Source organism: Mastigoproctus giganteus, chromosome 2 (assembly GCF_048544385.1).
Source record: "Mastigoproctus giganteus isolate SK-2022 chromosome 2, ASM4854438v1, whole genome shotgun sequence".
NCBI classification, from domain to species: Eukaryota; Metazoa; Arthropoda; class Arachnida; order Uropygi; family Thelyphonidae; genus Mastigoproctus; species Mastigoproctus giganteus.
The window spans coordinates 36371381-36394835 of NC_143576.1; the positions used below are offsets into that span (position 1 = coordinate 36371381).

The window sequence follows — 23455 nt, forward strand, 5'->3', positions numbered from 1 at the left end:
TATTGAATACATCACGAATTGCCAAACTAATAGAGTAAGCTTATCTGTGAAAAGATCTAAACCTCCCAAACACTTCATAATTCATTTCACAAATATACGTGGCTTCAATTCTAATCTCAACAATGTCCATTTCCACTTGCAGTCTGCAAATTCCATGTACTTTTTCTGACAGAATCCCACATCAGTTGATTCAACTACTGCTCATATCAGTTGACCAAATTATTCACTGTACGAGTCCTTTTGCCTCAAAGGTGGTACTTGTGCATATGTCCGTTCCGATATTCCCTGTCAGAGACTTGGTAATTTGGAATCTCCTCTTTTCGATCTTCTATGGCTTAAAATCTCTCTACCTCATTGTGTCAAATTCATCTGTTGTCTCAACCGTTCTCCAAACAACACGAGGGTACAGGGTAATCACTTGGAGCTCTTGGCAACTTGACTTTCTCCAGTCCAACTTTCCTAACAGTGAGGTAATTTTCCTTGGTGATTTTAATGTTCACAACTCCAGCTGGCTTTTGTTTTCTAGTCACACTGACCCAGCTGGTCGAGATACTGAGGCTTTTACAATTACTAATGACCTTCCACAATTGTTCATTTACCTACAAGAATAACAGTCAATCCTAACCATAGAGTCAACATGCTTGATCTTTTTCTCACAAACAACCCTTCTAAGTACACGGTCAAAGTGAGTGGTCCTTCAGGCATCTCAGATCATAACTTGGAGATTATCTGTTCTCCAAAGGACCCTTTATCTCATGGCTATTCCCAACCTCGTGTTGTTTGGCATTACAAGAATGCAAAATGGGATGACCTGTTAGATTTCTTTTCTTCTTTTCCTTGGTAATGACACGTTTGCTCAGATCGTGTCAGTAAAATTATTCTTGTAGGAATGGAATCCTTCGTCCTACACTCCACTTTAAGATCTCGTCCTTTATCTAAACATTGGTTTTCCAATAAATGTGCTAAGGCTGTTCAAGAGAAGAATGTTGCATATCGTAATTGGCTTGTTTCCAATTCTTCAGTTTCATTTTCTGCCTATACCAAAGTTTGCAACAATTGTAAAGCAGTTATCAATCAGTCCAAACTAGAGTTTGAACAGGCTAAGAGTAGAAAACTTGCTTCTTGCCCTAATTTTAGTTGAGCATTCTGGTCTCTTGTCAAAGCTATTGGTCACAACTTTTGCCCTTCTCTACTCCTACCTCTGTCTAAACCAGATAGTTCTGTTGTCACTTCAGCCAAGGATTATGCTGACCTGCTGGCATCCCATTGTTCTTCCAACTCTTTTATTAATGATCTTGGTAAAACACCTCCCACCATTCCCAATACGTTCCATTCAATGCCTCCTGTGGTCTTCCTTCAAAAGGATATCAGAAGAATTTTGACGTATCTTGATGCTAAGAAAGTTCCAGGTCCTGATGGGATTTCTCCACTTGTTCTCAAAACCTGTGCTCCTAAACTTACTCCTGTTCTTGTCACCTTTTTTCACTTTCTTATTCCAAAAGTGTTTTTCCTTCTGCTTGGAAATTTGCTCGTATCCAGCTGGTTCCTAAAAAGGGTAATAAATCCCTCCCATCCAATTATCGTCCTATTGCAATCATTTCTACTCTTTCTAAAGTAATAGAGAAATCAATTAACCACCAACTCTTAAACTACCTAGAAACCTTCCGTCTGATCAATGATCGCCAGTATGGATTCAGTCAGTGTCGATCCACTGGTGATATTCTGGCTTATGTTACCCATTTATGGACAAATTCAATGGAAAAGTTCGGTGAAACATAAGCAGTTGCTCTTGACATCTCAAAGGCTTTCGATCGTGTTTGGCCTAAAGGTCTTCTAAACAAGCTTCCATCTTATGGTTGGCAACTGTTTTTTGTAATTGGTTATCCAGTTTTCTCTCTGATCGCTCACTGAGGGTGATGGTAGATGGCACTCTGTCTTCTAACTTCTCCTCTAATGATGGTGTCCCCCAAGATTCAGTTCTTTCCCCCACTCTTTTCCTCTTGTATATTAATGATCTTCTTCCATCGACTGGAAATCCTATCCATAGTTTTGCCGATGATAGCACATTGCATTCCACTTTTCAATTTGAGAAACCTTGCCCTGCTCAATCAGCTTCAACTTCTCGAATATCTGCTACCAATTCCTTAAATGCCGATCTCCAGGTAATTCTCCAGTGGGGCAAAGACAACTTAGTTGATTTCAACCCTTCTAAAACTCAGTCTTGTCTTATATCTCACAAAAAGGATTCTTCTGCTCCTATGCTTATCTTTAGTGACACTCCGATTTCTAGGCAAAATGATATATCTCTTTTGGGGATTACCCTGACTTCTAATCTCTCTTGGCACAAGCACATTACAAATATTGCTTCCTCTGCATCTAAAAAACTCTGTTTTCTCTTTTACTCTTGGCATTACTTTTCTTCTAAACAGCTGTTCACTCTGTACAAATCGCAAATCCGGCCTTCCAGGGAATACTGTTCCCACATCTGGGATGGTGTCCCCAAAACCTCTCTCTCAGGCTTCTAGATTCCATTCAGAAGAGGGCAGTTAGGTTAATTAATGATTCATCTCTAACAGAGTCTCTCCACTTGCTGCCTCATAGACATACTGTTTCTGCTGCATGCCTTTTCTACAGATACTTCCATGGGCACTGTTCTTCTGAATTGGCTTCTATAATTCCTGATCTCTCTTTCAAAACAGTCTGAACACGTGCCGCCGCCATCCGACATCCATTTACTGTCCAACCTCAAACTCACAGAACCAACTTTTCATCTTCCTCGTTTATTCATTCAACTGCTGTATTCTGGGAAAAATGTTCCTCTATATGTATTTCGTGAAAATTACAGTTCAAGTCTAATGTCAACAAATATCTTCTCTCGTTTTCTCAACCTCCAACCCAAGCACGATACTAAGTACTATAGGTTCTAATACCTCTCGTGTTTGGGGTTTTCATAAAAAAAAAAAATCATGGAGAAGAAGAACTTCATTAAGGTTTTTGTCTTTTCGAACTATACGGATGTGGACTTTCAACCTTTTCAACATTTTCCACATATTGATCTGAGTTGATTGTGGTGCCACACTCCAAGAAGTCCACAAGCAAGACCCCATCTTTGTACCATAACACTGTCGCCATGACTTTACAGACAAAAGGCAGTCTTTTGAACTACTTGCAAGGTGAATTTTGGTGGTGCCACTCCATCGACTGTATCTTCGTTTAAGAGTCAAGATAGTAGTCTCAGGTTTCGTCACCTGTGACTATACATGAAAGTAAAAACCCCTCTTTCACTTTTGTAGCACTGGAAAAGTTCCACACAGATGACTTTCTGTGCTTCTTTGTGCTCAAGCATCAGCATTTTTAGGACCTGCTGGGCACAAACCTTGTTGTAGCCTAGTCCCTTAATGATTTCCCTATACCTACTGCATCCCACAATTTTCAGATTGTGATGCAGCGGTCCTCTTTGATCAGTGCGTCGATCTGGGGATTATCAACAGCGTTAATCTAGTCAGATTGTCAATATGACCGCCATTGTTACTGCCACACTATTTGATCGTTCCATGATTTTAGATAAAATTGTGTTTTAAGTGTTTTCTGTTTCAGGAAAAGTGCATCCAGTGAATTTCTAACGTGAATAAAGTGAATTTCTCTTGGTGAGAAACTTTTTAATATTTCATTGGGTTTCAGCTTGTTAGGAGCGTTAGTATCCGTATTCTTTGTTGTCAAACCGCATGATGATAGGAATATAGAGAGGCGACCGATATAATGCAGCGACATTGATAACTCTAAAATTTCACTTTAAATCTAGGACAGGAGACCATAGAAATTGGGTAGTGGAACTCCCACCAGAGGCATGGAGAATGATTAGCCAAAAGACCAGAATTTTCATACACTGGGACAGCCACCGCTTTAAAAAGCATGTGTCTGTCCCCAAATGCTACTGGTGTTGTTGATTTGGACACACAACACACATCTGTGCCCAGCCAGAGGATACCTGCAGCCACTGCGCAGAGAACGGCCACAAGTTCGGCACCTGCCCCCAAAAAGATGAACCACCTTCCTGTACATTACAGAAGCTGCCAGCGGACAACTCACTCAGGGACAACAAGTGCCCTGTCTACATCAAAGCCAAGGGTGCATACCAAATGAAATCGACTATGGACGCATGCCTTAAATCCTTTCAACCTAAACAGGGTTAACTTTATGAAGCGATCAAAGGCCATAGCTGGTCAACTCACCAAAATAGTGACTGAAGGAAACCTAGACATTCTACTAATCCAAGAATCTTGTCCACAGCTGGGAGGTGAAAGGTTATCCTCTAGCTTATACAAAAGCTCAGGATGATAGGAAGACCCCTGGGCATGCATCCTGGTCAGGAAACCCAAATATCACAGTCACCAAAATTACCAGCTTGCACATCCTGGGCACCTGTGCCCATATCATAACCTTATTCGGTGAATTCTACGCCATTTTGCTGTATTGCTGCCTGGGGGGGGGGGAATTATCCTCCCAGTTATCAGGTATACCTGCAGAGCCTACTCAGAGAATTCCAAAATGCCAGGATCGTCATGGGTGCAGATACGAACTGTTGATCTCCAGTGTGGTTCAGCTAAACCTCAGAGCAGCGCCACAAACGGACAACGCCTTGAGGAGTTTCTGGCAAATAGTCTTTCGCCATTCTCAACCAGCCAAATAATCCAACCACCTATTCCAGCACAAATTGGGAATCTACAATTGACGTTTTACATTAGTCTCAAGATCTCTGGCCAGACACCTCTCTACGTGGATGGTCATGGAAAGATGGACCACATCAGATCACAGGGTCATAATCTTCAAGCTTCGACGCATCATAGACAACAACCAACCCGACGAACCCAACATAGATATGTCATACAGAAGGCAGACTGGCCACTCTTCCAGACAACACTAAGCAAATCAGCCCAGGCCCTCCAAATAGAAGGATTAAGCCTGGAGCAGCATCAGATTGCTGTTGTGGACCTCATCTCTGCTGCCGCAAACTGCACAATTAAAAGGGGGAACTAAACTCCAGGGACCATCCCCTGGTGGTCCCTGGAGTGGGGTCACGATGAATAAACTCGCCAGGGGAGAAGTCATCCCCACGACACTGCTGGGGACCTATACCAAGATGTGGCAGGAGAACATGAGCAAAATCTTGGACAGTATGTTCCTGGAACATTTGACTCCCTCTACACTAGAATAGCTACAACTATGTCATGATAACGATACCTACACCACCACCAATAAGGAATATCTGCTGACCTGAACAGAGCTTGACACAGCTGCATAATAAGAAATCACCGGGTGCTGACCTTCTGGAGTCCGAAATTGTCAAGAAGGCTGTCGAGACCATTCCGGAGGTGATACTCACCCTCTTTAACCATTGTCTCAATGAGGGATACTTTCCACAAGCCTAGAGAATTGCCAAACTGTGTTTTGGCTTAAAAAACCCGAAGCAACAGGACCTTCCAGAGTCATACCGACCAATAGCACTTCTTTCTGTATTAAGCAAACTCTTTGAACACCTCCTCAGAGATAGAATTGGAACCTGCTACACCACCGCAGGCCTGCAGTCACAAAATCAGTTCAGCTTCAAGAGGGGCTGCTACACCCAGGATGTCCTGTAAAACATCAGCAGAGCTGCCGAAACAACCAACGACAAATACCTACTGGTAATCACGACAGATTTTGCCGGGGCATTTTACACCCTATGGTGGGCAAGTGTCCTCGACTGACTCCGGAAGGGAACATCCCAGTCAACCTTTATAAATGCAAGACATACCTCACCAACAGATCGGTTGTCATCAAGTCCCCCCTACCACTCCATCTCCAGACAGATTTTCAGAAGTTGCCCACAGGGATCAGTCTTGGGTCTGCTTCTCTGGAATATGGTCCTCAACAGCTTTCTAAACTTAGACCTGGGCCGTATTGCATCTCAGGCATATGCGAACAACCTGATCCTAGTACCGCGGAGGACAGCAGAGCTGTGCTGGAAGCTTCAGTCACCTGAGCCATCAACACCCTACAGGAGTGGGCTGATGACAACAACCTCCACATATCCTCAACCAAGACCAGCTCAATATTGCTAAAAGGTACCCTGTACATTAGGAGACCAGCCCAAATTCGAATACAAGAAACCACCATAAAGCTCATGCAGGAATTAAAACACCTTGGAGTCATTCTAGACGACAACAACCTTTCATTCACACCCCACCTGACCTATATACAGAAGATCAGAGGACACTTCGCCCTGTTTGCAAGGATCTCGTGCAGGGACTGCGACGAACCTCAAACTATTTTACAAAACAGTATGCCACCAGTGTGTGGTACAGCAAGGCCAGACAGCTGTCAACAGAAGGAAATTAGAGACCACACAGTGGTATACACTGCTCACAATTTCAAGAGCCTGTAATACAGTAAGTACGCATGCCCTCCAGGCCCTAATGGGGGCTCTACCCCTTGACCTGGAGATTCTTTGCCGTGGCTTAACATATCAACTCTCCACAGAATGAGGAGTCAACCAACTGGACTTCAACATAGACCCCAGAAATGACTCCAAAAAAAAATTCACTTGGTCAAGAAAGCAGCCGAATTCATTACAGAAACAATCCTGGAGTTATTTAACAACTGCCTTAGTAAAGGATGCTTTCCAATAGACTGGAAGACTGCGAGTGCCAGACTCGTATTGAAAAATCCCACAAAAACCACAGGACTTTCCGTAGTCCTTTCAACCAACTGCTCTTTTATCTGTTCTTAGCAAGCTCTATGAACACCTCCTCTTCCAACGAATAGTAAAGCACTACAATAATGGGGACTCTACTCTGATAACCAGTTTGGCTTCAGAAAGGGCTGCTCAACTGTTGATGCCCTAAAGAATATACTCAATATGGCTAATAACACCAACCAGAAATACTTCCTCATCATTTCCATAGATTTTTCTGGGGCTTTTGACATGCTCTGGTAACCAAGCATCCTGGACTGACTCTGGACGACAAACCTGCCGAAGAATGTCTACAGCTGCATCAAGACATATCTCTTAGATAGGCATATTGTGGTGAGAGCCCCTTACTCTAGCCCACCACATCCACAGAGGGTGTCTCCAGGGATGTCTTGGGGACTCTGCTGTGGAATGTTGTCATGGATGAATTCCCCAACCTTGACCTTGGAACTGTACACAGCCAAGCATATGCAGATGACTTGATCCTGATGCTAGCTACTAATCTGAGGGCCAAACTAGAATCAGTTTGGCCCTCAGATTAGTAGAAACCATTCAGAAGTGGGCTTCACAAAACCATCTGTGCATTTCCCCAAAAAAAACCTAATCGGTCCTACTTAACAATACCCTGAATCTCACCAGACCTCTACAACTAAAGATTGAAGGAAAGACAGTAAAGCTCACAAACCAACTAAAACACCTCGGAGCACACCTTGCCAGGAACCTAACTTATCTGCCACATTTTAATTATCTGCACACCAAAATTAAAAATTATACTGCACAGGTAACTAGAGTGACCAGAAGGGACTGGGCCTGAAAAGGTGCACCCTCTCACTATTTTATAAAGCCATCTTCGTTCCTGCAATTACCTATGCTTCAGCAATTTGGTTTCACAAGGCAACAAGCTGTTGTTGTCAAACGTAAACTAGAAACAATCCAAAGGTCCTTCCTGCTAAGCATCACTCGAGCTTGCTGTACAGCTAGTATGCATGCCTTCAAGTCCTTGCTGGAATCCTCCCACTAGATCTGGAGATCAGACACTGCTGCATGTTATACTACTTATCCAAAGGACAATCTTCCACTTTTGTGGATTTTGCAACTGAGCCTAATACCAGTCACAAAATTGAAAAAAAAAAAGCCTGTCAACTTACCTGCAGCAAGCTTGGCAAACAAGATGATCCACCTCTAACCAAAGAGCAGATAATAAAAAAATTCTTCCCATATATCAGCAGGACTTACCCCAAAATTTTACCTCCTATGCCTAAGACTTATTTCAGCAGCACAGAACCTTCTTGGAACTGCAGTAGGCACCATCCAACTACCAAACAACGGAAAACATGGCATTCCAGGACAATTACCTCCAAAAAGCCTCCTTTTCCCAATGAAGGGGACCCCCACGATAAACAACAATCAACCATGCAAAACTGACTGGACCACATGTCCCACAGACCAACACAGGCTTCTTCAACAAACAGGAACAAAACTGGTCTCCAACCTAATGACTATCCTTGGCACTACTGCCAAATTGGACAATTATCTTGGACACTGATACTGACATAGACTACTCGGACTAGAAAACTTATGACCTTTCATGACTTATCCTCTCATTACCTTTGAGCCAACACAGACGGAGAGGCCACATACCCCTTTGTCTAAAAAGGCAACTTAGGTTAGATGATGTGGATATACCTGACTTGACTCTCGCCGGACATGACTAAACTGGATTTGATGCAATTACAGAATGACAAAGATCCAAATGGACTCAACTAGAATTGCCCTGAATGCTGGTTGAACCAAAATAGCCACATGGCAACCTGTCCATGCGCTCTTGCATGGACCCTTTTTCCACACATCCCCTTCCCTCCTTTCACATGATGGAGCCCTGTCTCCATTGCTTCTTGGGGATTCCTTCTCTTTCATCTCCACACTTCTACCTTTCCCTCCCACTCTTCAATCTTGAACCCCTCACTCTACCTACACATTTTTTTTTTTTTTTTTTTAAAGTTCCTCGCCACTGAAAGTGCAGGCAATTAGGCGGCAGAACCAATCAGAGATTTGGGATTACCTGGCTACCTCCCAGAAGTTAGTGGCGGACAATGTGGGGACCCACCAAGGGCCCTGTGGCAAAAAACCAGACATACAACACAACCCAACACTAAACTTCACAAACAATGCACAACTCATATCTCGGGCAACAGTGGGCCCCAACAGGGGTCCAATGGCTAAATGACCAGATGAACAACGGTACATGACACTACACTTAACAATATCCACACACTTTTAAATCTCTGGCACCAACAGTGTTCTGTTCCGCACAACAATGTATATTATGTGGAGATGGGGGAAACCACTGGTGCCGCTAGGCACAAAAACACTTTACACTTATAACTCATATCTCTGGCTTTTACAGAGTACTGTAGCACCACACAGAGTAAACGGTGCATATGCGGGAAACCACTGAAGGCACCCCCACCCAAACACCATGCCACTATGATGTCACTTCCCTACTCAAAGTGTCTTACTCAATGTCTAACTGTACTCACATATACAGTATTGTCACCATAAACATTTTTGAGATACGTATAATTTTGATAGGTGTCACTTCTTCCTTGGTAAGAAATTCAATCACCACTCTTTACTTGATACTGATATCTGTAACATCCAACATTTTGAACTATCCACGTGCTGCACTTACAAAACCAATCACAGCACCACTCAGTATGGTGAAACTAGACCTCTAGTGACAAGTCAGTGACACAGAATAATGTATGGTGCCACATTTCAAAGCAGAAAATTAGGAGGCATTACTTTTGTTCCAGTCCTCGTACTATGGAAACAGATTCTTGCCTGATATGATGAACATGCAAAGAAAGCCTAGAAAATAGCATATTTAAAATTACTTTTCAAATTAAACTCTGACTATATTTTTTGGCTGCTAATTAAATGCTTGCTCTACTACTTACTTTCTGGGCTTTCACTTTTTCATTTGCTAAGGCATTAAGGGTACTAGTAAGTTTTTTAATATCATCACTTTCCACTAAAAAAAAAAAAAAAATTATTTTCACATTCTATATCATAGAAATCCTGAAATTTCTTCATAACAAATTTCAAACACGAAATTGTAGCAAAATCTTTCTCCAATTTAGCATAAAAAATAAATACAATGAATGCCACTTATTATGATCACTTTGCGACACAGCTTAATTGATAGCAATAACCCATGAAACAAGAATGCAGTCAGCACTATTTATTGAGGCAGAGCAGAAATGTGTCCATAAAAACATGGAAAGAAAACACAAAAATCAAGCAATACAAAATTCAATAAAAACGAAATAAATAATGTTTCTGAAAAACCATACGAAACATTAAAAACAAATAAAGAAAAATGTTACAATTGGGATGTGGTAAATGCTCTACTGTAAAACGGTCAGATTGATAAGAATATAGATACAGTACTGACAACAACCATATGAACTGTACAAAGCAACTGCAGTAACTGGATATGCAAACTGTCAAAGTTCAATAAGAAATTAGGATGTTAAATAATCATTTCCACTGCACTTGTGCAAACCATTATAAGGCTAAAAAGTGATAACAAACTGAAGCACTGATTGCAATAGACAATGTTTTCTACTTATCAGTATATGTCTGACCGGGACTTCGTAAAACTGATAACGTTACATGAAGATGAATGATAATATTATCTGTGATCATGATAAGTGGCATACACTGTATGTAAAAAGAAAATCACACCATATATATAGTAAAACATCAATCCCAAGTACTAAACTTTAGCAGAGTACTTAGGAGTAAATTCATAAGTGTACTTTGTAAAGGAAAATTTCACAATTCTTGGAGAAAAAATGTCCCTGAAATGCATTATGTTATCAAAAGTATGAGACAACATAGGAGTATAAATTAAAGGGCAACAAACACCCCATTCAGTTTTAAGTGTAATGTAATAGGAAGTGCAGCTTACAGAGTTCAAACATGGACAAGTAATGGGTGCCACACTGGACAAGCAAATTCTGTGAAAAGTGAAGTTAACATCAAGCAGGGAATGTCTTACAAGGATGTGTATTCTACTGACTATACTGACAACCACAAAAATTGTACAAAGCAACTGCTGTGGTTTTTCTCTTAATTTATCTCTCTGGTAATTCATGTTACCAGAGAAAAATTTCTTGAATAATTTACGATGGATTTAATTTGATAAATTTTATGTAGGATATTTTGATGGATTCAATTTAAGATTAACTGTAATTTAAGATGGATCAACTTGTTCACCATCTCCAGATTCATATAAATAGTTGACGTGGGCATGAATTCTTGGAGACAAATATGTTCACAAGAAACCAGCAGATATTCTCAGCCATTCTTTCAACTTCGACCAATGTCACACTCAACTATACACATCTAGTCTTCACAAATATAAAAGCACACTTTTTTTAATATCAAAACAACACTACTGATGTCATTTGTATATCATTAAGCTTAGTAATTTGGCAAATTACTAAGCCACCGTGCAAGTGTTTTTATTTATTTGTAATTAATTTTTGATTTTTTTTTATATGGTTTCGCATACCATCTGGCAAATTTAAGTGTACCACCAGTACTACACTTACCAAAGTACAGATCACAGGTACTATTATCAAATACATAATAGGTAAATAATATGTGAAACCATATGGAGTGAAATATAGGGAAAGATTTCAGCTGACTTAAAAAAAATCTAAGGAATTGTGCCCTTAGTTCTGTTTCTATTTTCTGATAAAGTAGAAACAACAAACTTCATTTCTGTATACAGAATGTGAATTCATTTTTCCAAGGCAAAAATTCATATGTGTTAGTAAGAAGAGTGTTTTGGTAATATCATTTAGTAACTACATCAGAAGTTATTTTTATTCTGGAAATTAATATATTTTAAATAGATAAATCAAATTTTTTATTAAAAACTGCTAATAAATCAGCAAGTATACCTTGAGCATAGGTTTTTACAGAAGCTATCCATAGAGAGGATTTAAGGCCCACTGGAGATGCTCACAAGACAAGCACATACACTCTCGCTGATAAGTTTAAAATCATAGTGTATGACAAAGAGCTTTTGTTAATTTTTTTGCAATTACCTATGACAATATAGAAATGATTAATATTAACAACTATACTGATTTTTCATCAAAATATCCTCCACGAGATTTTATCACTGTCTTACACAGATGTGAAACTCTGATGACTCATTTTATAAAAATGTCTTGACTAACATTATTCCAAGCGATCTGCAAGGTCCACCACAAATTTTGTGAAGATTGGCAGACTTCACAGTCCAGATGATCCCATTGATTTAAATCAGTTGACTGGAGGTGTCCACCATAATTTTCAATACCCCCCCCCCCCATGTTGTTTAGTTGTTAGAAAGTCCCTACACAGCTTACAGCTGTGTGGCTATGCTTCCAGTCCTTGTCTTTTTATAAAATAAAATTTCTTCCATAAAGAGGCAAAGTCCAGAGGATAATGCATCTGTTCAAGAATGTTTTTATAGCATTCTTTTCTTAAAATTCCTTCAATCCTGACAATGTCACCCACTCCAGAGAAACAGATGCAATGCAGATCATGATTGGACCACTATCATGGTTTGCTTTAGGCACTAAACAATGTGACACCATTTTTAATTAGCATTAGTAGAGGCATATGATGCAAGAAAGCAAGCTTATATAGCATCAGCCAAAAAAAAACAAAAAAAAAAACCCATTCTCATTTCCCCCATCCATTCACTCCAAAAGTTTGTCTAGGTGAATTTATTTAAGCTGCAAACTTCCACAATAGATGAAAGTTTGTTCCGGCAATCAACCACCTGCTGACTAAATATAAATTTTTGCACATCTATTCTACAACTGTCTTTCCTCAATTTGAATTTATGCCCCCTCAAATGCAGAATGTGAGCAAGAGGAAGAATCCCATCAGCATTGAGCATTCTCAAACCATTCATGGCCTTATATACCTCAATCAGATCACCTCGCAGGTGCCTAGTCTCCAGACTGCAATTTGCAGAATTTAAACCTTTCTTGGTAACAGCAACTCTTTGTTCCACTTAACTCGTTCCAGCAGCTCTACATCTTTACTAAAATGAGGCCTCCAGACCTGTAGGCAGTACTCAAGATGTAGCATGACCATGCCTTACACAAGGGGATAATCACAACCTTATCCCTGCTAGCAAAATTCCTTTATAACACTGACAAGACCCCATGAGCTACTCTTCCAAACTGTTTGAACTGTTTTTAGAAAACTTCATATCCGACTCCACAATTATTCCCCAGCCTTTTTCATTCTCCACTACCCTGAGTGTACTACCACACAGCTGGTAATTTACTCTGGGGTTACTGCTTCCCACACATCGCTTTGCATTTCTCAATGTTAAACTTCAGTTGCCACCTTTTAGCCCATCTGCTCAACTTTTCCAGATCCTGTTGCAGTAGCATATTGTCCTTAACAACCCTACCAACCTTTGTATCTTCTGCAAACTTGGACATAAAGCGTCATATACCTTCATCAATATCTTTGATAAATACTGAAAATAACAATGGGCCTAACATAGACCCCTGAGGTTTGTTATTTGATTTTTAGGAGCATTAGCAACTAAGGCCATATTGCTCCGGGATATGCGGTGGTCATTCCCTGACCTTTCCGCATCCTCCGTATTTGGTGGTGATGGGCTCGAGGACCCCCGAGGGACATCACTAATAACATTAGTCCACAAGGAGCAGCGTACACTGATTACCACTCTGCCTTCTCCCACTCAACCATCCCTTTATCCATAGGTCAGTGCTTGTTATATAACAGACTGCTTCTACAGGGATGGTATACACTTAAATAGAAGGGGTGCAAGAATATTTGCTGATGGTATCAAGGCAGTGTTATGTGGGTTGGAAAACTGCTAGCAGGCATAGGTGAGAGTGATTCTTGCACTGCTTCCATTAGAATGGAGGGTGGGTGCTGGGGTTTTCAGGGAATGGTGGGTCATCACAGAACATATAAACACATGAGCTGTGTTAGGTTAACTAAGATTAAGAATAGGTGCATGTATACTTGCATGTACACCAATTCTAGGAGTATAGAAAATAAATTTGATGAACTTGAAGCGCTGGTCAAAGGTGGATGTTGGTGGGATAATAGAGACGTGGCGTCATACAGAAATAAGCAATGCAGAATTGGAATTTGGGGAGTAAAATGTGTACAGGAAGGACAGAGGGGTTCTGCTGTTAGTAAAGAAACACACAAAATCTAAGGAAGTGCATCCAGTTGACACAGATGGTCAGTGCAATGTTAAGTCAGTTTGGTGTGCGTGAACACTGGGAAAGCAAAAATGGGAGGAGGAGTGTGTTATAGGCCTAATGACTGTGATGAGTACAATGAAAAGTACAGAAAGCCAGTAAATCAGAATGTCTAAGAATGGGGGATTTTAACTTCCCAGATATTGGCAGCAAGAACTTCTTTAGTTATAAAAACTCTAAAACAGGGGGTGATGAACCTTTTTAGTACCAGGGGCAAATTGCAAGCACATAAGAACCTGTGGGGGATGCATCTTTCTTATGAAACATAATGAATCTTAAATTTTACAAATTCATAGGTAAGCATGCTATCACACTAAGCAATATTAATTAAAATGCTATAATGCAGTAATTAGCCACACAACTTAAAACAACTTATATTAAAAGACTTTTGCCCTTAAGGCTTAGGCAATTTTTTACACATAGCATTTAAGAGGACTTCGTCAGCAGGCTGTTTCAAATTTGACTGGGGCAAAATTTTGCCTGTGGGCAAGAGGTTCCCCACCCCTGCTCTAGAAGGGGATGAATCAGATTGATCAACTTGATATTGATGTTTCGAGTGTAGATGATCCTGCTAAGCCAGCTGACAATCTGAATAAGTATTTTGCATCTACATTCACACATGAGGAGTTATTCAGGAGTTGAATGTCAGAAGTTTATCAAACTGTAACAGGTTGCTTAATGATTTTTTAATCTTCCCAGACAACTGAAAGCAAAGTGGAGGTGGAATTGTTGAAGTTAAACATAAGAAAGGCACTAGGGGTGGATGAGATCTATCCAGTTATATTAAAGGAGGCGGCAAAGGTAGTAAGCAAACCCTTAACTATAATTATGAGAGCATCCTTGGACTCAGGGGAAGTCCCTACAGACTGGAGATGTGCAAATATATTGCCAATTCACAAAGGGAGATCTAAGGGTGACCGAAGGAATTACAGACTAGTTAAAGATGCATTGCAGGATCATCTCAACAAGACTGCAGTAATAATTCAGACACAGCATGGGTTTGTTGAGGGAAAGCCTTGTCTCACAAATTTAATTGGATACTATGATGTGGTTACAAAGGAACTGGATGCAAAAAATAATTTTGATATTATATGCTTGAATTTCAGGAAAGCTTTTGACACTGTTGTGCATGGAATACTACTGTACAAATTGCAGTAGTATGGTATTAAGGGCAAGTTGTTACAATGGATAAAAGGGTGGCTGAGTGGGAGAAGACAGAGTGGTAATCAATAGATGCTGCTCCTCATTGACTAATGATATTAGTAGAGTTCCCCCAGGTTTTGGTGTTGGGCCCACTGCTGTTAGCAGAGGCATATGATGCAAGGAAGCAAGCTTATACAGCATCAGCAAAAAAAAAAACACCACTTCCCATTTCACCAATCCATTCACTCCAAATGTTTGTATAGTTCTGCCTTGAAGTAATTTAAGCTTCAACTTCTACAACAACAGATGGAAGTTTGTTCTGCAATCAACCACTCGCTGTCTAAACACAAATTTTTGCACATCTATTCTACAACCGTCTTTCCTTAATTTGAAATTATGTCCACTCAGGTGATTAATCTAGGCAAGAGGAAGAATCCTATCATATGATTTTTTTTGTATATTTATCAATGATATCGATGAATATATATCAGGCTTAATGTCGAAGTTTGCAGATGATACAAAGATTTGCAGGGTTGTTAAAGACACTAATGGCAGTGTGCTACTGCAACAGGATCTAGAAAAGTTGGGCAGATGGGCTGAGAAGAGGCAATGTTAAACTGAAGTTTAACATAGAAAAATGAAAACTACTGCATATGGGTAGAAGTAACCTCAGAGTAACATACCAACTGTGTGGTACTACACTTAGAGTTGTAGAAAATGAAAAAGACCTGGGAGTAATTGTGCAGTCAACTATGAAGTTTTCTAAGCAGTGCAGACAGGCAGCAGAGCTGGTCATGGGGGTATTGTCAATGATATACAAGAACTTTGCTAGCAGGGAAAAGGTGGTGATTTTACCTTTGTGTAACGCAATGGTCAGGCCACACCTTGAGTACTGCATACAGGTCTGGAGGCTTCATTTTAGGATGGATGTAGGGTTGCTTGAGCAAGTGCAGTTGGTGAGGAGAATGAACGGGTGGTGTTATGAAGAAAGGCTTAAGGTCTGCAAACTGCAGTGTCTGGAAACTAGGCACCTATGAGGTGATCTGATTGAGGTGTATAGATGGTGTCAGGCATTGAATGGGTTGAGCAGGCTCAATTCTGATGGGATTCTTCCGCTTGATCAGATTACGAACCTGAGGGGGCATAAATTCAAATTGAGGAAAGACAGTTATAATATAGATGAGCAGAATTTTGCCTTTAGCCAGCAGGTTGTTGATTGAAGGAACAAACTTTCCATCTGTTGTTCTGGAAGTTGATAGTTTAAATAAATTCAAGGAGGAATTGGACAAGCGTTTAGAGGGAATGGATGTGTGAAATGGTTTTTTCTTTGACTGATGCCTATGTAGCAACTTGCCCTTAATGCCATACTGCTCCAACTTGTACAGATCTTCCATGGGCAGATCAAAAGCTATCCTAAAATCCAAGCATATGATATCAAAATTATTTTTTGCATACAGTTTCTTTGTGAGTGTGACCACATTGTAATATCCAATTAAATTGGTCAGACAAGACTTCCCCTTAACAAACCCATACTGTGTCTGAACTATAACTGTAGTCTTGTCTAGATGCTTCTTTCCCCAGTGACTCCATTATTTTCCATGGAACAGAAGTTAATCTAACAGGTCTATAATTATTCATATCACCTTTCGATTCCCCTCTATGAAGTGGGGAAAAAATTAGGACATCCCAAGTCCATGGGTGCCCTCATAATCATGGCTAAGGGTCTACTTACGTCCTTTGCTGCCATCCACCTCAGGTGCCTTTCTTATGCTCTTGTTTACACTCCGGCACAACCACCAAGTCAGTGGAGTTTACATTTTTTTAATTTAAAAAATTTAAAAATATAAACCTACTGAACAATAGAACAATGTTAAATACATCAAAATTTGAAGATGACAAAATAAAAGAAATTTATGGGAAAACACCACAAGAAAAATTAAAAGATATAAACTATTCATCATCTGTGGAAAATATATGGGAGAAAACTAAACAGATGACTAAAGATGCAGCTTTAGAAACCTTGGGAACTAAACCAAAACCAAATAATCCTTGGATTACAGCAGAAATTTTAGATGTATGAACAGAAAAAAGACAAATGAAAAACCTCCTAAACAAAGAAAATAGTCAAGAAAAAAGGGAAAAATATAAAACCATAAAAAACAAAATAGACAACCTATGTAAAGCTGCTAAAAGGAAATGGTTGGAAGATAAAGCAAAGCTGTGTGAAGAGGCAAATAAATGCCACGACTCTAAAATAACTTACTAGGTTATAAATGAACTCTCTAAAACATACATCCCGAAAACACTGACAATGAAAAATAAAAACAAGAAACATGCAAGAAATTAAAAAAATATGGAAAGAATATTACAAACCCTGTTCAAAGGGGAAAGAAAAAATGCTCTTGCCTTAGATAATAGAAGAGATAAAGCACCCTCAATAATAAAAGAAGAAGTTCAGGAAGCAGTTAGCCATATAAAGAATGACAAAGCACCCAGAAATTATGGTATCCAAGCAGAACTATGGAAATTCGGAGGCGATGCAATGTTAAAACAGCTCACACAGTTCTTTAATCTAATTTTATTTACAGGTAATATACCAGCAGACTGGAAAAGTGGAATAGTACCTATATACAAAAAAGGAGATAAAGAAAATTGCCAGAATTAATCACAGACTGAACGTCAGATGGACAAACATGAACAAACTCAAAAACTTATGGAAGAGCAATAAAATCTCAAATAGACTAAAAATTAAACTATATGAAACTGTCATCATACCCACAGCAACTTATGGATCAGAGAGACATGGTGAATAAATAAGAAAGAAAGGCAAAAAATAATGGCATTTGAAATGTCTAAGGAAAATCAATAAAACAAATTGGAGAGAACATAAAACTAATGAACAATTAAGAAAAGATCTAAATTTTGAACACAGTGTAATAAAACAGATCTACAAAAAAACAACTTCAGTGGTTTGGACATGTGAACCGGATGAAACAACACAGGCTGCCTAATGTAGTACTGACAGGAAGAATTGGAGATAAGAGACCACCAGGAAGATGCAAAAGAGAATGGCTCATATGCCTAAAGAAAAACACAGGCTTTCAGAGCTATCAACAAATGATAAAAGATTCAAGAGACAGACAATAATGGAGGTCAATATCTAAATAGGGACTCAACCCGTGCCAAACGGAAGAGTAGAATGATGAATCTAAATCAAAGTAAAACACAAAAGTCAAAAAGACAAGGAAATACAATTCAACTTTTGATCACTGATTGCTGCAGATTACTGCTAACCAAATGATTTGTTGTCTAAACTACTTCCAGACAGAATATCTCATAAAAAAATTTTGACCAAAAGATCTGGGAGACATCCGAGGCAGTCCATGTAATATGTGCACAAACAGCTTCTATACTATCAAGCATGTTCAGTGACAAATCTAACCAAGAACTTTATAAACAATATGGTCCTATGTCAGGTATATTTGTAACTTTTGCATTCCCACTGAAGTAAATGATATAACGGTTTTGTAAGTTCTTGCGTTTTCTCTGAAATTGATATACAGGTGACCCCCGCTTAACCCCGATAATTTGTTCCGGAAAAACAGAGCGCTAAGCGAGCGCCGCTTTCCCATAAGGTAACATATGTATTTGTGAGTTGCAGTTGGTGCCATTGGATATTGCCTAATCAATAACAAACGGTAGTGAAAAGATGCACAAATGTCGGTCAAAATATTTAATATTCAAATATTTGTACATATAAAATATTCTGCATTACGTAAGTATATAATTATGTGGTAACTACTTATGTATCAAAATTAAACTTAAAATTCCAATTAAAATCATGAATTTAATTGATCTAAATTGATTTCAGTTGATGAATTTAATTATGAAAAATGTGTCGATTTTGGGTTGTACTTTGGTCCTCTTCTTGGTAGACTAAAAGGGATTTTAATTTTAAATCCCCCGCAGCATTATCACCCAACAAAAAAAGTCAACCGATCCTTTGCCACTTTGAAACCTGGCATGTTTTTTTTTTCTTCTTTCAATATGAAACTTCTTTTAGGCATTCTTTCCAAAAAAAGTCCTGCTTCATCTATGTTAAAAACTTGCTGAGAAGAATAACACATAATACCAGTCTTCAATAATTTTAACAAGTTCTTTTTTGAAAGTTTTGGCTCCTTGATCTGCACTTGCGGCTTCTCCCTAGATTTTAAATCTATTCAACCAGCCCTTACCATTTTAAATGGTTCCACATTTTTTTTTTTTTTTTAGGTGAGTTTTCTTCAGATCATCATATTGACTAATCTCTCTCTCTCTTAATAACATTTAACTTAACTAAATTCTGCATTGGATATTATCTTCAATAAAATTAGTTAGTCTTCCCATTTCAATCCTAATAGCCGGCCTAGCCCTAGTTGCTTGCAGAGGAATAGCTATCTTTCCCGCTGCTAAAATTAATTCTTTATTTTTTTTATAATAGTTCTTACAGTTAAACTTGCAAGTCCAAAATTATGGCACACATCTGCTGGTCGTTGACCGGAATCGATTCGCTTCAAAACGTTCAATTTTTAATTTTCAAATTCAGTCTTTTTCTTACATTTATAAGGCTTTCCCTGGATTTTAAATCTATCCAACCAGCCCTTACTAGTTTTGAATGGTTCCTTTTTTTTTTTTTTTTTTTTTGGTGAGTTTTCTTCAGATAGGGCGCTAGTTACTACACTGGACCAAACCTACTGGTAACTCTCTAGGAGGCTTCCGGATCAGCTAGTGTATAACCTTGCTACCTCTACTCTGCCAGACAGTGAGTGGAGGGAGTCAGAGTAGTGTGTATGCGGGGAGCATTGTCGAGGCCACATTATGTCAAGGATCTGGGTATATTCTTACCACGTGTACGCCATATCCAAAAATTTCATTACTTCATACAGCATGTCCCACCCACTTTTTCTTACTATTGAATACACCATGAATTGTCAAACTAATAGAGCAAGCTTATCTGCAAAAAGATCTAAACCTCTCAAGCACTTCCTAATTCATTTCACAAATATATGTGGCTTCAATTCTAATCTCAACAATGTCCATTTCCACTTGCAGTCTGCAAATTCCATGTACTTTTTCTGACAGAATCCCACTTATCAGTTGATTCAACTACTGCTCATCTCAGATGCCCAAATTATTCGCTGTATGATTCCTTTCGCCTTAAAGGTGGTACTTGTGCATATGTCCTTTCTGATATTCCCTGTCAGAGACTTGACAATTTGGAATCTCCTCTCTTTGATCTTCTCTGGCTTAAAATCTCTCTACCTCATTGTGTCAAATTCATCTGTTGTCTCTCCCATTCTCCCAACTCCACTAATCACTTGGAGCTCTTTGACTTCCTCTCTTTGCAACTTGACTTTCTCCAGTCCAACTTTCCTAACAGTGAGGTAATTTTCCTTGGTGATTTTAATGTTCACAACTCCAGCTGGCTTCCGTTTTCCAGTCACACCGACCCAGCAGGTCGAGGTGCTGAGGCTTTTGCAATTACTAATGACCTAGCACAGATTGTTCATTTACCTACAAGAATACCGGACGATCCTAATCATACAGCCAATATGCTTGATTTTTTTCTCACAAACAACCCTTCTAAGTATACGGTCGAAGTGAGAGGTCCTTTAGGCACTTCAGATCACAACTTGGTGATTGTCTCTTCTCCAATGGAACCTTTATCTCATGGCTATTCCCAACCTCATGTTGTTTGGCATTACAAGAATGCAAAATGGGATGACCTGCGAGACTTCTTTTCTTCTTTTCCTTGGTCGGATTACTGTTTCAAAACTTCTGATGTCAACGTTTGCTCAGATCATGTCAGTGAAATTATTCTTGCAGGAATGGAATCCTTTATTCCCACACTCCACTTTAAAATCTCGTCCTTTATCTAAACCTTGGTTTTCCAATAAATGTGCTAAGGCTGTTCAAGAGAAGAATGTTGCATATCGTAATTGGCCTCTTTCTAATTCTTCGGTTTCATTTTCTGCCTACACCAAAGCTCGCAACAATTGTAAAGCAGTTATTAACCAGTCCAAACTAGAGTTTGAACAGGCTAAGAGTAGAAAACTTGCTTCTTGCCCTAATGGTAGCCGAGCATTCTGGTCTCTTGCCAAAGTTATTGGCCGCAACTTTTGCCCATCTCTGCTCCCACCTCTGTCCAAACCAGATGGTTCTGTTGTCACTTCAGCCAAGGATAAAGCTGACCTGCTAGCATCCCATTTTTCTTTCAACTCATGCATTAACGATCTTGGTAAAACACCTCCCACTATTCCCAACACGCTCCATTCAATGACTCCTGTGGTCTTCCGTCAAAAGGATGTCAGAAGGATTTTGAAGAATCTTGATGCTAAGAAAGCTCCAGGTCCCGATGGTATTTCTCCAGTTATTCTCAAACATGTGCTCCTGAACTTACTCCTTATTCTTTGTCCCCTTTTTTCACTTTCTTATTCCAAAGGTGTTTTTCCTTCTGCTTGGAAATTTGCTCATATCCAGCCAGTTCCTAAAAAGGGTTACAAATCCCTCCCATCCAATTATCGTCCCATTGCAATTACTTCTACTCTTTCTAAAGTAATGGAGAAATCAATTAACCGCCAACTCTTAAACTACCTAGAAACCTTCCGTCTGGCCAATGATCGCCAGTATGGATTCCGTCAGTGTTGATCCACTGGTGATATTCTAGCTTATGTTACCCATTTATGGTCTAATTCAATGGAAAGGTTCGGTGAAACACAAGTAGTTGCTCTTGACATCTCAAAGGCTTTTGATCATGTTTGGTATAAAGGTATTCTAAAGAAGCTTCCATCTGGTTTGCCAACTGTTTTTAGTAATTGGTTATCCAGTTTTCTCTCTAATCGCTCACTGAGGGTGATGGTAAATGGCTCTCTGTCATCTAACTTCTCCACTAATGCCGGTGTCCCCCAAGGTTCAGTTCTTTCCCCCCACTCTTTTCCTCTTGTACATTAATGACCTTCTTCCATTGACTGGAAATCCTATCCATAGTTTTGCCGATGATAGCACATTGCATTCCACTTTCCATTTTGAGAAATCAATCAGCTTCAACTTCTTGAAAATCTGCTACCAATTCCTTAAATGCCGATCTTCAGGTAATTCTCCAGTGGGGCAAAGACAACTTAGTTGATTTCAACCCTTCTAAAACTCAGTCTTGTCTTATATCTTGCAAAAAGGATTCTTCTGCTCCTATGCTTATCTTTAGTGACACTCCGATTTCTAGACAAAATAATATATCTCTTTTGGGGATTACCCTGACTTCTAATCTCTCTTGGCACAAGCACATTACAAATATTGCTTCCTCTGCATCTAAAAAACTTGGTTTTCTCTTTCGCTCTCGCCTTTACTTTTCTTCCAAACAGCTGCTCACTCTGTATAAATCGCAAATCCGCCCTGCCATGGAATATTGTTCCAACATCTGGGGTGGTGCCCCCAAAACCTCTCTCAGGCTTCTTGATTCCATTCAGAAGAGGGCAGTTAGGTTAATTAATGACTCATCTCTAACAGAGTCTCTGCACTCGCTTTCTCATAGACGTACTGTTTCTGCTGCATGCCTCTTCTACAGATACTTCCATGGGCACTGTTCTTCTGAATTGGCTTCTATAATTCCCGCTCTCTCTTTCAAAACAGTCCGAACACGTGCCGCCACCAGCCAATATCCATTTACTGTCCAACTTCAAACCACACATCTTCCTCATTTATTCATTCAACTGCCGTTTTCTGGAACAACCTTCCTTCATACGTATTTCCTGAAAATTACAATCTACAGAAGTTCAAGTCCAATGTCAACAAATATCTTATTTCGTCTTCTCAATCTCTAACCCAAGCATGGTACTAAGTACTATAGGTTCTAATACCTCTCATGTTTGGGGTTCACATAAAAAAAAAAAAAAGATCCTCATTTGGCTAATCTCTCTCTCTCTCTCTCTCTCTCTTTTTAATATAATTTAACTTAACTGAATTCTGCATTGGATATTATCTTCAATAAAATTAGTTAAAGGCTCTCCATTTCAATCCTAATAGCCGGCCTAGCCCTAGTTGCTTGCAGTGGAACAGCTGTCTTTCCTGCTGCTAAAATTAATTCTTTATTTTTTATAATTGTTAAATTATGGCACACATCCAGTCCTAAATTATGGCACACATCCACTTGTCGTTGACCGGAATCAATTCGCTTCAAAACGTCTAATTTAATTTTCAAATTCAGTCTTTTTCATACATTTGT

At 39.4% G+C, this 23455-nt stretch overlaps 1 protein-coding gene across 1 annotated transcript in view; it reads right to left on the reverse strand.

Annotated features, from left to right (window-relative positions):
• Positions 1-23455, reverse strand: part of eIF3j (eukaryotic translation initiation factor 3 subunit j) — a 211216-nt gene that overhangs the window by 29286 nt on the left and 158475 nt on the right. The window contains exon 8 of the mRNA XM_090368455.1: positions 9691-9764. Within this exon, the coding sequence (XP_090224581.1) occupies positions 9691-9764 (74 nt within the window). The remainder of the gene's footprint in view (positions 1-9690; positions 9765-23455) is intronic.